The sequence below is a fragment of the Theobroma cacao genome, chromosome 2 (assembly GCF_053813885.1).
Source record: "Theobroma cacao isolate CCN51 chromosome 2, ASM5381388v1, whole genome shotgun sequence".
NCBI classification, from domain to species: Eukaryota; Viridiplantae; Streptophyta; class Magnoliopsida; order Malvales; family Malvaceae; genus Theobroma; species Theobroma cacao.
The window spans coordinates 1,136,613-1,149,905 of NC_142640.1; the positions used below are offsets into that span (position 1 = coordinate 1,136,613).

Sequence of the window (13,293 nt, forward strand, 5' to 3'; positions counted from 1 at the left end):
ACAACACTAGGTAACAATGGCAAAACCAAAATGAGTAATAACTCCAAGAAGACAGAGCATGAAACATGTTTTAATTAAGATTTTTCCCTTTCGAAAAGGATTCAGTTGAGTAATGTTTGTGTTGTCTTTTTAGTATTTAAACCCAGAAAACATGCCTTGCAATTCCCAACATAAACTCCTTTGGTTGCAAATTTGTCTTATGGGTATGATTGTTTCTTGTTAATTATCATTACAAGTTTACAACGTAGACAAATTTATGAATTAAATAACTTGGGAGACTCGGTCTCTGGACATGAAAAACACATGATCATCATCCACCTTCCAACATTCTCTCCAATAATTACCTTCTAATTTATAGCAAAATCACATTGAACTTGTTTATAAGTGGTTAATGATGGTTATAATTATCATAATTCAGATTTTATTTTAATTAAATTATATATGACACAACGCGATAAATTTACATAAACATATTAATACATTGAAGAAAATATTATAAACAAATTATACTATATAAATTGATATAGTAACACGTTAATTAAATGAGTTTAATTTAATGGGTTTAACTTGTTTAAGATATAAAATTTTATTTAAATATATCGATACGTTTAAGATATAAAATAAGATAATTTTAAATTTAAACTCGTATAATTTTGTGTGGTCATTAAGATGTGTCCAGCAATTTGACGAGGTCTACTTGTAAAGCAAGTATAAAGAATGGATTTTAGTATGGTGGCAGATGATGAAACTATTTTGTCGGCCAAATGATTGCAGCCTACACAGCTGCATGAAATAGCATGGACTCACTTGCATCTACATAAAAAGTTAAATTCATTTAGAACCCATCGAAAGCCTGCTCCCATCATCATCATCATCCCCAATTCCTCATGGCGTTATTTCCAATCTTTCTCTTTATATGAACCCAGCTGAATTCCTTCAGTAATATTCCTTGTTAGTAAGTAGTAAGAGAAGAAGTAGACAGCTGACTTCTGTTCAGGTAAACATCATTTTCTACTTAAACCTGTTGTCTTTCATGCAAAGTTTAGTTAAGGTTTATTTGATGTTCCTGGACCCATGAACAGCTCGAAGATGGAAGATATAGCAGCAGCAGATGCTGGATTTGAGCATAAGAAGAAAGGGTGGAAGCAAGCAAATGACATGTCTCAGACGACCATTGATTTGTTCAGGAAATATCTTCTGTCAAAACCTCAGGACCACAACGTTGGTAAGACCAACGAGGAAGAATCAGAAGCCTTGAAAAAGAAGCTTCCACCTCGACCTCTTATCCCTTTATTGCCACCTAAGTTTGCCTCTGACAAATTTTCTCGACTCCCCACTTCTTTTCTGCAACAAGAATCACTCCCAGGAATCAGGTTTGTTCGAAAACTCCTTCATCTATATGCAAATTATACACAAAACCGCAACTGAAAAATGGCTCCCCCCCTGGATTTTGCTGTATAGGTGCGACGAAATACGAACAAGTTCAACTGGTGTGGTGTCCTCGAAAGCACAGCTAACGATTTTCTATGCCGGGGTTATCAACGTGTATGATAATGTTCCAACTGATAAGGTGAGAAAACATGTTTATAATGCTCGCAACCACATGATTTTTCTTTTTCCGATTATAATTAAGAATCATAATCTTATAATCTAAGTAAATCAAGATATTTTAATCGATTTTTGATTCTCAAACGTTTCCGTAACACACGATTTAATTAAGATTAGATATTTATGTTCTTATGCTGTTATGTTACAATAACTTGTTGTTATATACAAAACTTTTTCTATAATAATATTATGATCTGTAACCAATTTCATGAGATGTTTGAATATACTAACCTGGATTGCTTCTGTTGTATGTTGGGAATTTCTTTTGGCATAGAAGGTTTAAGCATGTGATATAAATGATAGATATATGTATAATTGTTTGTAGGCCCAAGCCATCATGCTTCTGGCTGGAGAGAGCTCCTTGTCGAAGCCTATTGCAAATGAAAAGCCCCAAACCGACGCAAAAACACCACTTCCTCCACCCAACGTGGAATCTTCTTGCAAGCTACAAGCAGGTATAAACACAATTTGAAAATTGAATTAATCAAATTTTTCTAAAAATTTACGAAAATTCGAAAATGACTTATCTCTCGACGAATCTCAATCAATGGGTTATTTTTCAAATATATTTTAAAAATAGTAATAATATTTTAAAAAATATTATTAATCGAAAACCGAACAAATAATTGAATAAACAGCTCCTTATTGATTATTTTTATTTGAATTAATTAATGTTCACCCTTAACAATTTCTGTACTTGCCATGTAATACTTTAAATTATGTAAACATTTCATTTTGGAATGTTAACCAGCTAGTTTTAATCCCCTATTTTCAGACCTTCCAATTGCAAGAAAAATTTCACTCCAGCATTTTCTTGCAAAACGCCGTCACAGGTATATATTTTTCCCACAAAATTTTCTGTCAAAAATATATTTTTCGAAAGATTTTCAATAAATAAATAAATTCATTAAAAAAAATTCGGGTTTTGGTTTTTGCAGGATAGGAAACAATTCTCCCTACGCACCAGCTGCCAACAAAGATGAAGAGAAGGTGGACAATAATGAGCTAAAATTAGAGAATAAGAATTCCAAAGACAATAATCACAGCATTTCGCTTTCGCCATTACCTTCAAGATTAGGATACTTTTTACCTGTAGCAGCTAACAGGGGTTGCCAGGCTTAGTACTAAGCGTAGTTATTAATATTTATTTCTAACATTTTAATGTTAATTATGCACTATTTATGTAAACTTGAAAGTGCTTCTAAAATTGTACACAATTTTATTTTTTTTCTCTACTTGCTCAAATTTAGTTTAATTTAAATGAAAATAATGTACGCAGTTTCGTATATATATGAAACTTTCAAATGTGAGAATATACAATTTCCTATTGAAAATATTTATTTTCTGTGGATTTAATAATTTATTCATAAAAAAAATCATGCCCTCTTAATTATTCTTGGTTTTTTTACCAAAAGTTGACTACTATGCCTTTACATTTTTCTTTTGTTTATTTAAGCATGTTAAAATGAAGATTCCATGCATAAAGTAATAAAAATTTAATTAATTTAATTTTTCTAACATAATGAAAAATAAAAAAATTGTCTATATTTATGCATAATGAAAATAAAAATAAAAATAAAAAACATAAAAATCATAATTTCATGGCAAAATTAGGAAGCAGATGCCAAAATATACGGAGAAACCAATTTCTCGGAAAGAAAAAAACATGACTTTCCGACCTGAGAGACTGTTGCAAATTTAACTTTCACCTTCCCAACATCCGAACATGTCTGAAATTAACCGAAAACTAAAATAACTGATCCCTGTCTTAGAAATTAGAGCTGTCCACGTCATCACCCCTGCCCCAGTTTTTGACGGCCCGGATCTACCAAAACCGACCCCGTCAATCATATGCCTTTTTAATAATTAATCAAAAAAAGAAAGTATAATACGAGAGAAAAAGGCAAGCAGAAGCATAAGCTCCCCACTGAATCTCACACCTTTTTTTTTTGTTCTTTTAACTGAATCTTTTTGCTTTTCTTTTTTTATTTTCGGTTTGAGATCTCTTCCAATGGATTCAGCGATTTCGATTGATTTAATTTCTGTTTGGAAGGGCTAATTTTATCACTCAAAATTTTTGGAGAAATCATAAGGAAAAAGAAAGAGACAAAAACAATGCAAAGCAAAGGCGGCTCTGGAGAATCAGCTTCGTCTCAATCGCCACGGAACCCTAGTCCGAAAAAGGCGGAGAGGCCGCCGGTGTTGAAGAAGTTCAAGACTATATCACCGGATGACCCGCGGCCCACCCCGCACTTTCATGGCCCACTTTTCCCCGCCGTTCGTCGCGTCACCAGTCTTCCGTCATCGTCCGATCGCCGCTGCTCCGTCGACGCCGATGCGTCCGCGAAGAACAGTAGCGGGAGCAATGTTAGTAATAATCTTAATAACGTCGATGTGAACAACTTATCGAACAGGGATTGGATGTATCCTCCTTTTCTCGGGCCCCACGCTGCGAGGAATCGGGTGGTGACGGTTAAGGCAGCCTCCAAGTCGCCGAGTCCAGGAAGTGGGGAGCGATTACCGGACGGGGTGCGTGGTAAGGTGGTGCATGAGAAGCAGAAGACTGACACTGCTACCAACAAGGAGGAAGTCAAAATTCTGGCGAGTCAAGTTTCGACAACTACGATGACGACTCAATCGAGTTCGGTGAGTTCGTCGAGTGGGAGGAGGGCTCGAGGGGTTAAATTGAAGCGTTATTTCATCTTTTCTTCGGTATGGAAATCTTATTTATTTTTCTTCTTGTAAGCAAAATTTATATAAAGGTCAAAATAGTAAAATAAACGTAAAAAATAACAAATTAATTTTATTAATTTCGTAAGAAAAAAATGAAATATAGAAATTTAGTTAAATTTATTGGTCTAAGATATTATGATTCTATTTTTTTTTATTTTTTAATTGCAGATTATTTTCAGTTGTATATTTCCTGTACGTTATGTAATTCACCTGAGAGATAAAGTTGCCAGACTAGAGGTAATATGCATTTGTATACTTTGCAGTTAAACTTCTTTCGTCATTAAATGTTTGTCTCACTTTAATTCTTACGAAAATTAAGATAAAAGAGTTGAATTTTTTATGTATTTTATATAAAAATTTGAAAATGCTGAGAGAATTTGGACTTCTTCATTGGTTGCTTAAATGGCAAGGAACTGGACTAAAATGAGCTAAAATGAATTATTCGTGGCTGAGTTCTTGGTTTCTATTTGTCTGAGGAAGGCAACTTTTTTGTAGATAAGAATTTGTGATGTTTTTTCTATAACATTATGCTCTTTGGTTTAGAACATTGATTCGGGTAGTTGTTCATCAAGTTTTGTAATTAGTGTCCATCTGCTTGCAGGAAGAGAATATTAATCTCCGTAGATGGTGTAGTGAAATCGATGTTGTTGGTAACAACAGCAGTGGAGTTTTGCAGCCCGAAGATGATAGTTCATTTCATTTTTTTAATAATGCTGACAGTAGAACTGTTGCTTTATATACCGTGGTGATCACACTTGTCATGCCTTTTGTGTTGTACAAATATCTTGATTATCTTCCACAAATAAAGAACATCTCGAAAAGAACAAAGCCTAACAAGGAGGAGGTTCCCTTGAAGAAGAGAATTGCATATACGGTTGATGTTTGTTTCTCTGTATATCCTTATGCAAAGCTGCTTGCGCTGCTTTTTGCAACAGTATTTCTTATTGGATTTGGTGGCTTGGCATTGTATGCGGTCAATGGTGGCAGCCTTGCCGAAGCTCTATGGCTTTCTTGGACTTTCGTGGCTGACTCTGGAAATCATGCCGATAGTGTTGGAACTGGTCCCAGGATAGTTTCTGTCTCTATAAGCTCAGGAGGCATGCTGATATTTGCAATGATGCTTGGGCTTGTCTCAGATGCTATCTCAGAAAAGGTTGATTCACTTCGAAAGGGGAAGAGTGAAGTCATTGAAAAGAACCATATACTAATTCTTGGATGGAGTGACAAATTGGTAATCCTCTTGAGTATCTTTTATTTATTTATTTATTGAAAAACTAATTGCTTATATAGAATTTTCCTAGACAGTCTTGAAGTGATCCTGAATCCCTAATTTGGGTCTTTTAAGACAGTAAGCGATAGATGGCTGAAGTCAAGGGTTTCAAGATAGAAAGCCTAGGGTTTAAGAAATCTTCTTTATTGTAGGGTTCACTTTTGAAGCAACTAGCGATAGCGAACAAAAGTGTTGGTGGAGGAGTGGTTGTTGTACTTGCAGAAAGAGACAAGGAGGAAATGGAGATGGATATAGCAAAGCTAGAATTTGACTTCATGGGGACCTCCGTCATATGCAGGAGTGGGAGTCCTCTGATACTGGCTGATTTAAAGAAGGTAATTTGACATTGTTATCATATACTTCTTTCATTTTCCAATCTATGTTGAGAGCTTTAAATCAGTTTAAGATTAAATGGATGCCAGATGAACCCTGAAGAACATTCAATGGGTTGTTGCTCTTATTTATATTTTGATCTTTTCATTTTCCCCCTTGTTTTTGCTCATTATACAACTGCATTTGGAATGATGTTGTTTTCAATTACAGGTCTCAGTATCAAAAGCGCGGGCCATCATTGTATTGGCATCTGATGAAAATGCAGATCAGGTTGCTCAAAACTTTCAGTTTCATCATGTTTCTCAACTTCTAGTATTTCTAGGGAAACATTAATAATTCTGTATTCTTGTTACCAGAGTGATGCACGTGCCTTGAGGGTGGTACTCAGTCTAACTGGAGTAAAGAAGGGTTTGAGGGGTCATGTTGTGGTGGAGATGAGTGACCTTGACAATGAGCCCCTGGTGAAGCTTGTTGGGGGAGATCTGATAGAAACTGTTGTTGCACATGATGTGATCGGGCGCTTGATGATACAGTGTGCCCTGCAACCTGGCCTTGCACTGGTTATTTGCTTATTTAGATTGCACTTTTAAATTACATAAAGGACTCTTCTTAATTTATTGAAGTATATCTATAGTAATTATCCATGAAATTGAGAAAATTTTGTTATTCGGGGATAAGGTCTTATTCACTCGTTTAGGTTTGGCTACATGAATCTTGGTTCGATGAAATGATTAGATTATTTTCCAAGTTATGTGCCTAATTGCTTTCTGAGCACCTCAAGTTGCATTATTTTTGGTCTTTCCCTGTCCTTTTAGCACTTAAGACTGAAGTGGCACCTTATTTGCCTAGTCTTTGTTTTGATTTTTCTAACATTTGTATTGATAGCATATCTTCATAATTCTAAGCAAATACTTATCCTGAGATTTTTTTATCAATTGAAAATAATATTTTCCCTTTAATTTGATTTTTAGTTTTGTATTGTCAGATATGGGAGGATATATTGGGGTTTGAGAATGATGAGTTTTACATCAAAAGGTGGCCTCAATTGGCTGGTATGCAATTTGAAGATGTGCTCATTTCATTTCCTGATGCAATTCCCTGTGGAGTCAAGGTTGCTGCAGATGGTGGGAAGATAATCCTAAATCCAGATGATAATTACGTACTAAAAGAAGGGGATGAAGTCCTTGTTATAGCTGAGGATGATGACACTTATGCTCCTGGTTCCATTCCAGAGGTACTTTTTCTTTTCTTTCATCTCCGTAGCTGACAGGATTCTTGAAAGCTGAAGCATTAGTAACTTATGAAGTTTCAAAGCTAAAACTTTTACTGATTTTCTAAAACCATATTCATAATTTCAATTCAGTTAATAAAAAGCATACTAATGTAGCATTTAATTATAGTAATTGCTTGCGTTTCCTCCTTAATCCTTTCAATTCTTTTACACAAGAGCAGTGGTCCTTCAGGTGTCTTTTCATGTGTGACATGCTGCATTGCAGGTGCGTAGAGTTGATTTCCCAAAAGTACCTGAACTTCCAAAATATCCAGAGAAGATACTGTTCTGTGGCTGGCGCCGTGATATTGATGATATGATTATGGTAATGCAATTGCTAATTGTTCAGAATTTTATACATTTTACTTTTCAATAGCCCTTTAGTTAGGATGCATTGGAAGACAATCAGGCTTATATATCTACATACAAAGGCAACAAGGGAATAATTCAATACTCATGGAACAGAATAGTGATAAAAAATTAAGAAACTTGAAGTTTATAGATACTCTGTTTCAGTCACATCTTGCTTATATGTGGACCCATGTTTCATTTTTCAGGTTCTGGAGGCATTTCTGGCCCCTGGTTCAGAACTGTGGATGTTTAATGAGGTTCCAGAAAAAGAGAGAGAGAGGAAACTGATTGATGGTGGACTTGATATTTCTGGATTAGTAAACATAAAACTTGTCCATCATGAGGGAAACGCTGTCATTAGAAGGCATTTAGAAAGCCTTCCTTTGGAGACTTTTGATTCTGTAAGTTGTTATATCCTCTCATCTTTTCCAGTTGGCCTATCTCCGAAGTACCTTTAGTTTCTGTTCCTGCACTCCAGCATTCATTGTTGGCTATAAAACAACTGATTACTAACTCTAAAGGACAGATTTTAATTCTTGCAGATGAGTCACTGGAGGACTCTGTAGTTCATTCAGACTCGAGATCTCTTGCCACCCTTCTCCTTATTCGAGACATACAGGTAAGTGTTATCCTGTCTTTCAACTTATGCAAACAAATTAGCTTACTGAAATCCTTGATTATGATTTCTTACTCTTTAGTCTTTCCTATGGGTAGTTTGATTCTGTGAGTAGCATAAAATAGTTTTCACATAATATGAGATAGGGTACCCTACTTATTAATAGAGTTCAAGATAAGGTACCTCGAAATTGTTGTGTACCTTGTCCGTTGACAATCCTATATAATATAAACCAACATCTTTTAGCTTCTTTGTGAATAGAGAAAAGAGGTCCCCAGGTACCAATTCACTGATCTCAAACGCTGACATGAACAGACCACCAAAACAGGAAAGAACTAAACACTAAGAAATTAGTAATTAAGGATTTTTTTAACCATCTTTAATAAGTAGCGTTAGACTTGTTATGTGTTGAAATTCCTGACCCTGACTAGTACTGTTGCTTCCTTCGTGGATTGCAGTCGAAACGTCTCCCTCACAAAGATACAAAGCCAACTTCTTTACGGCTCGCTGGGTTCTCTCACAGCTCTTGGATCTGTGAACTGCAGCAAGCTTCTGATAAATCAATAATCATTAGTGAAATTCTGGACTCTAGGACAAGGAACCTGGTTTCAGTCTCCAGAATCAGTGATTACGTGCTTTCAAATGAGCTTGTAAGCATGGCACTGGCAATGGTGGCTGAAGACAAGCAAATAAATCGTGTTCTTGAGGAACTGTTTGCAGAGGAGGTAACTCTTACACCCCATTCTTTTTCCGATGAAGAATGTTTACGCAGACAATCAAATACCATTGTCGCTTGCAAAATGAGAGCTACACAATCTATTCTAAATTGCTAGCTTCTTTCTTGCTGCAGGGGAATGAGATGTGTATCAAACCGGCAGAATTCTATTTATTTGACCAAGAGGAGCTATGCTTTTATGATATAATGATCAGGGGTCGCCAAAGACAAGAAATTGTTATTGGCTATCGTCGTGCGAATTCTGAGCGTGCGATCATCAACCCTCGGAAGAAGTCAGAACCAATAAAATGGTCTCTTGATGATGTTTTTGTTGTCATCTCATTAGGTTCTTGAACATCAGACTAGATCTATACTTCCCTCTGCCATAGTTCTGTAACTATCATCCTCGTCGTTCCTACCACTATTAACTGTAACTAGAGTTGTACTGAGAAGGATTATCTCCATGAAAGAAGTTAGGTAGAAGCCTTAACCGTAGGCTTTTAACCCGGCAATTATGTTATACGAATTGCACAAGATTATTGCTAAGAAAATGAGTTGATTTTTGTTCAAAGTTGATGCAGATACAGATGAACTCCATTGAATTTACAATTTGCAATTTTTGGTGAAACACAATTCGATACAGGACAAAATGATCACGATTGGATAAACTCACAACCAGGTTTTTACTCACATTACAATCTTTTTTCTCACATTCTATCCAACAATTTATGCAGAATATAAACATATTTTTCACCAAAATGGCATCAACATCCGATCTCTGTTCAGCTATGTCAAAATGATATGTCCAACATGTCCACCACCAAGTTCTCCATCATCGTGGCAGCTACCCAAGAACAAGGTGGCTCCCTGCTTTGCTTCCCTGTAGTTTTCAATGAATGTTAAAACAGTCAGCCTTTTTGTTAGCATTTTCGAGAGAATTAATCGAGTTGACTGTGCAAACAAAAACCCACCATATATTGAAGAAACTGCATGGTTACTGCTAGGATTGGGTAGCTTGAGAGGGCAAGAGGAGAGTGGAAGAACGGGAAGGTTCTGACAGTTGCATATCTCAACCATGTAGCCATCTGGGTCGTGGAAGAACAGCTGATCTACTTTAATCCCACCTTCTTCCACCACTGCTGTCACGTACTCGATGTTCATCTCTTCCAGTTTTTGCATCACCAGGTTCATATCAGAGCATTGGAATGAAATATGGTTGTCTTTTGGGTTGATTTTCTCTTTCTTTGTTGGAACACTCTCTGATTCTAGCAAGTGGATGCCGATTCCGTAATTGAACAACCTGAAAAAGAATACCCATTTTCAGATCATAATTCTAGTCAGCATCTGTAGCAGATTTACACAATCGATTCACATCTTATAAAGGATTTTGGGTTTAGAACAGGCTTGGAAGTTGCCATCAACATGGCAAATAGTGTCAATTGCTATATAAATTAATCATTCAATCTGTTTTAAGGAGAACAAAAAAATGAAATCAAAACACCCAATAATTTCTACCAATGAAGGATTAAATGCTGAAACTGGAAAGTATGGTGTGAAGAGTGAATGCTTCAAACATGAAGCATAAGCATTAAGAACGCATAGCCCTTATGAGATATGAAGATTTCTTGAAAGTCAGTGAATGATGAAGATGGATGTAATGCTAATTTAAGATCATATACTTTGTTATCTGAGAATTATTAAGTATTATTGAAAAGAAAAAGTGATAAGCACAACAGGTTAACTTGATTATGATCTTAAACAAAACAAAACCAAGACGAGTTACAGAGAAAAAGGGGTGTTAGTAGGCATACCAAGCTCCTTCAAACTTGAAAGAAGAGGGGCGTTTGATGAGCACAAACCCCAGAACTTCCTCATAAAACCTCACTGATCTGCTCACAGACTTGCAGACAAAAGAAACATGGTTCAAAGACAACAAAGGCAGTTTTGTTGAGGTTGAAGACAACCATTGCACCTCTTCAATTTCTCCTACATTTCCCATACTTTCTCTTTCCTCTCTCTCTCTCTCTCTCTCTCCTCTAAAGTCTCAAACAGCTTCTAAATACTTGACAATGCTTGCAAATTGCAATGCAGCTATGCAAAGTATACTTGCCAAATGAATCCTATGATGAACCCTTTTTATAGACACTGAAAATTCTAGTATGGGAAAAAAAAATAGTGTTTAATGTTTTAATTATTTTTTGAGCGAAAGAAGGCAAACGCCAACTGTATGATCATGATATGTGGAAAGGTAGAAGGGGACAACGGATTGTACGACAAGTATAATAATTGAAAAAAAAAAAAACACATCATTTTTCTTTGTTGCTTTTTCAATTTTCTTGGGTTTTTTTCCTCCTTGTATAGTCAGATTCTTGGGGTTGATCTTATCCACAAAAACTACTTTCTTTCTCTTACAATTCCATATTTGAAGCACATGGTTTGCATTTCCTTTCTTGTTTGTCGGTGTCATTAAAGTGGTTGTGACTAAACCAAAGTGTTCTCAGATATTTTTGTCTGCTCCAAACCTTGTTGAAACTCTTCTTCTCACTCTTGGGATCATGAGTTATGTTCTTCAATTGGGTTCTGCAGTTCGAGGGTTAGTCTGTTCATCATCTTAAAGCAAAGTAGGGGTTGCCATGTTAGCTAATTATTACAATCACTTGATTACAAGGGAGTATTTATCGTCCCCAACGTGCTTTATTCACTCAATCTTTTGAAGATACTCCCAACTAAGATGTTGATCTTTTCTTGCTCTTGAATTCCTTCTCAAATCCCAATTTTCCAATTTCACATGGCTTGTTTCCAGGATAATTGATGACATCGGGACTTTAATTTGTTAAAAGCCATATGATTCTTAATTTAATAAAAAATTAATTATAACATTTTTTGTGGATATGGCATGACAGGTGAGCTAAGGTTGTCAAAAAATCTGATGCATTTAATCATGTTAACTGTCAAGTGATTAATCAGTTTATCAAGTCATACGTCACATGAACAAAATTCATTTGAGTCAAATTAATATTAAGATTAAGGGCTTGTTTAAGACCTGTGCTATGAAATCATTTTGGATTCTGCTGAATTGTATAAACCAAACCTTTTCCCCAGGATTTAAGTACAAAATCTGATCCATCTTTTCCAGATCTTTCAAAATATAAAGATGTGGAAACATGGGACTGAGACAATGTTTTCCCCCCACAAACTACCAAATGGGAAAGGAAGAGGAGTGGGGGACTGGGAGGGGTTGTTGTTTCGTAGTTGGCAGAAGGAGGATGGGAAGCGCATGGTGGGCACAGTTCTTGGTTTGTACAGCCTTCTTCCATCTGAACCTTGATAAGTCTGATGAGAGATTCTTACGTTTGGCTGTGAATGATAAGAGAAGAGGAGACACGAGAAGAGAAGCCCATTTCTCTGTTGATAAGAGCTGAGCAGCGGCTATTCAAGGTACATGCGGATAGTACCTTCCCGGCCTCGTTTGCTTTGATCTTAGAATTTCTTCATAGATAAGAAGACCAACCCCATGACTTCCCTGCCGCCCCGTACAGCTCATCAAATCCCTCTCAAGATAAACAACACTCAAGGCTTAAAAAATAATAAAAAATTCTTAAATATATCTAATCATGCAATGAAATTTATAATTTTTTTATTATTATGACATTGACATGACATGATATGATGTAATATTTTAATATAATATGATTATATAATTATATAATTTTATTATTTTTACGATAATATTAAATCAATAATATGTAAATATAAATTAATAAATAATAATTAATTTATTTAAAATAAATTAAATGTAATAAAAATATAATAATTTATTTAAAATCTTTTAAATAATTCAAAAACTTTTTTAAATATTATATTCTTTTCAGCTTTTTTGAATTTCCTTTTCAGAAGCTAATTATTGTACCCTCCACGGGCCACAACAGTGCAACCAATAAATGTAGTTGGGGCCAAGTTGTGAATTATGATTTTTTTTTTTTTGGTTTAATTTTGTGACAAATAATGATGGGGATTTTTTTATTTTTATTTTGTTGACTTTATTTGCTTTGCATTGATTTTTTTTGGCTTCAAGTGGGACCTGCCAGATAAGATTTTTTGTACAGATCAATGCAATTAAAGCTGGTGGGCATACTTGTTTTTTCTTTTATCAAAATAAAAAAAGAAAAAAAATTCCTAGATAACTAAAGTTAATCCAATTAAATGTGATAAAATAACTAGTATTCTAAATTTCTAAGAGCTCTTATCAAAAATCTGAAAAACATTTCAATCAATCCTGATCATGTGAAAAGCATGCTTGGCTTTTATCAGTGTAAGGGAGAAGAAACAAACAAAGAAACAAAGAAAGAAGCAGTTAGCATGAGTGGAGCCATGCTGCTGTTGGCCTATTTAAACCC

The 13,293-nt window shown here is 35.3% G+C and overlaps 3 protein-coding genes across 5 annotated transcripts; 2 read left to right on the forward strand and 1 right to left on the reverse strand.

The window, feature by feature from the left end:
• The first annotated feature begins 744 nt into the window (after positions 1 to 744).
• Positions 745 to 2,942, forward strand: LOC18607156 (uncharacterized). Its single transcript, XM_007041179.3, has 6 exons — positions 745 to 997; positions 1,083 to 1,373; positions 1,462 to 1,570; positions 1,934 to 2,063; positions 2,384 to 2,441; positions 2,547 to 2,942. Exons 2-6 carry the CDS (start codon positions 1,090 to 1,092, stop codon positions 2,728 to 2,730), a joined length of 765 nt encoding a protein of 254 aa, XP_007041241.2. The 5' UTR covers positions 745 to 997; positions 1,083 to 1,089; the 3' UTR covers positions 2,731 to 2,942.
• A 537-nt stretch (positions 2,943 to 3,479) lies between these two features.
• Positions 3,480 to 9,467, forward strand: LOC18607157 (ion channel DMI1-like). 3 transcript variants are annotated; one of them, XM_007041181.3, is made up of 12 exons: positions 3,488 to 4,320; positions 4,510 to 4,578; positions 4,943 to 5,572; positions 5,764 to 5,946; positions 6,155 to 6,214; positions 6,301 to 6,504; positions 6,930 to 7,178; positions 7,441 to 7,539; positions 7,772 to 7,966; positions 8,092 to 8,184; positions 8,640 to 8,906; positions 9,032 to 9,467. In XM_007041181.3, exons 1-12 carry the CDS (start codon positions 3,724 to 3,726, stop codon positions 9,248 to 9,250), a joined length of 2,865 nt encoding a protein of 954 aa, XP_007041243.3. In that variant the 5' UTR covers positions 3,488 to 3,723; the 3' UTR covers positions 9,251 to 9,467. The 3 variants fall into 3 exon arrangements, 2 of the variants coding, with proteins under 2 accessions (XP_007041243.3, XP_088659575.1); XR_001926741.2 differs by lacking the exon at positions 9,032 to 9,467 and having other exon boundaries at positions 3,480 to 4,320; positions 8,108 to 8,184; positions 8,640 to 8,779; XM_088803449.1 differs by lacking the exon at positions 4,510 to 4,578.
• Positions 9,468 to 9,642: 175 nt separating this feature from the next.
• LOC18607158 (glyoxylase I 4-like) lies at positions 9,643 to 11,041 on the reverse strand. The gene is made up of 3 exons (XM_007041187.3): positions 10,708 to 11,041; positions 9,868 to 10,196; positions 9,643 to 9,776 (listed from the first exon to the last, which is right to left on the reverse strand). Exons 1-3 carry the CDS (start codon positions 10,893 to 10,895, stop codon positions 9,688 to 9,690), a joined length of 606 nt encoding a protein of 201 aa, XP_007041249.1. The 5' UTR covers positions 10,896 to 11,041; the 3' UTR covers positions 9,643 to 9,687.
• Between the last annotated feature and the right edge of the window lie 2,252 nt (positions 11,042 to 13,293).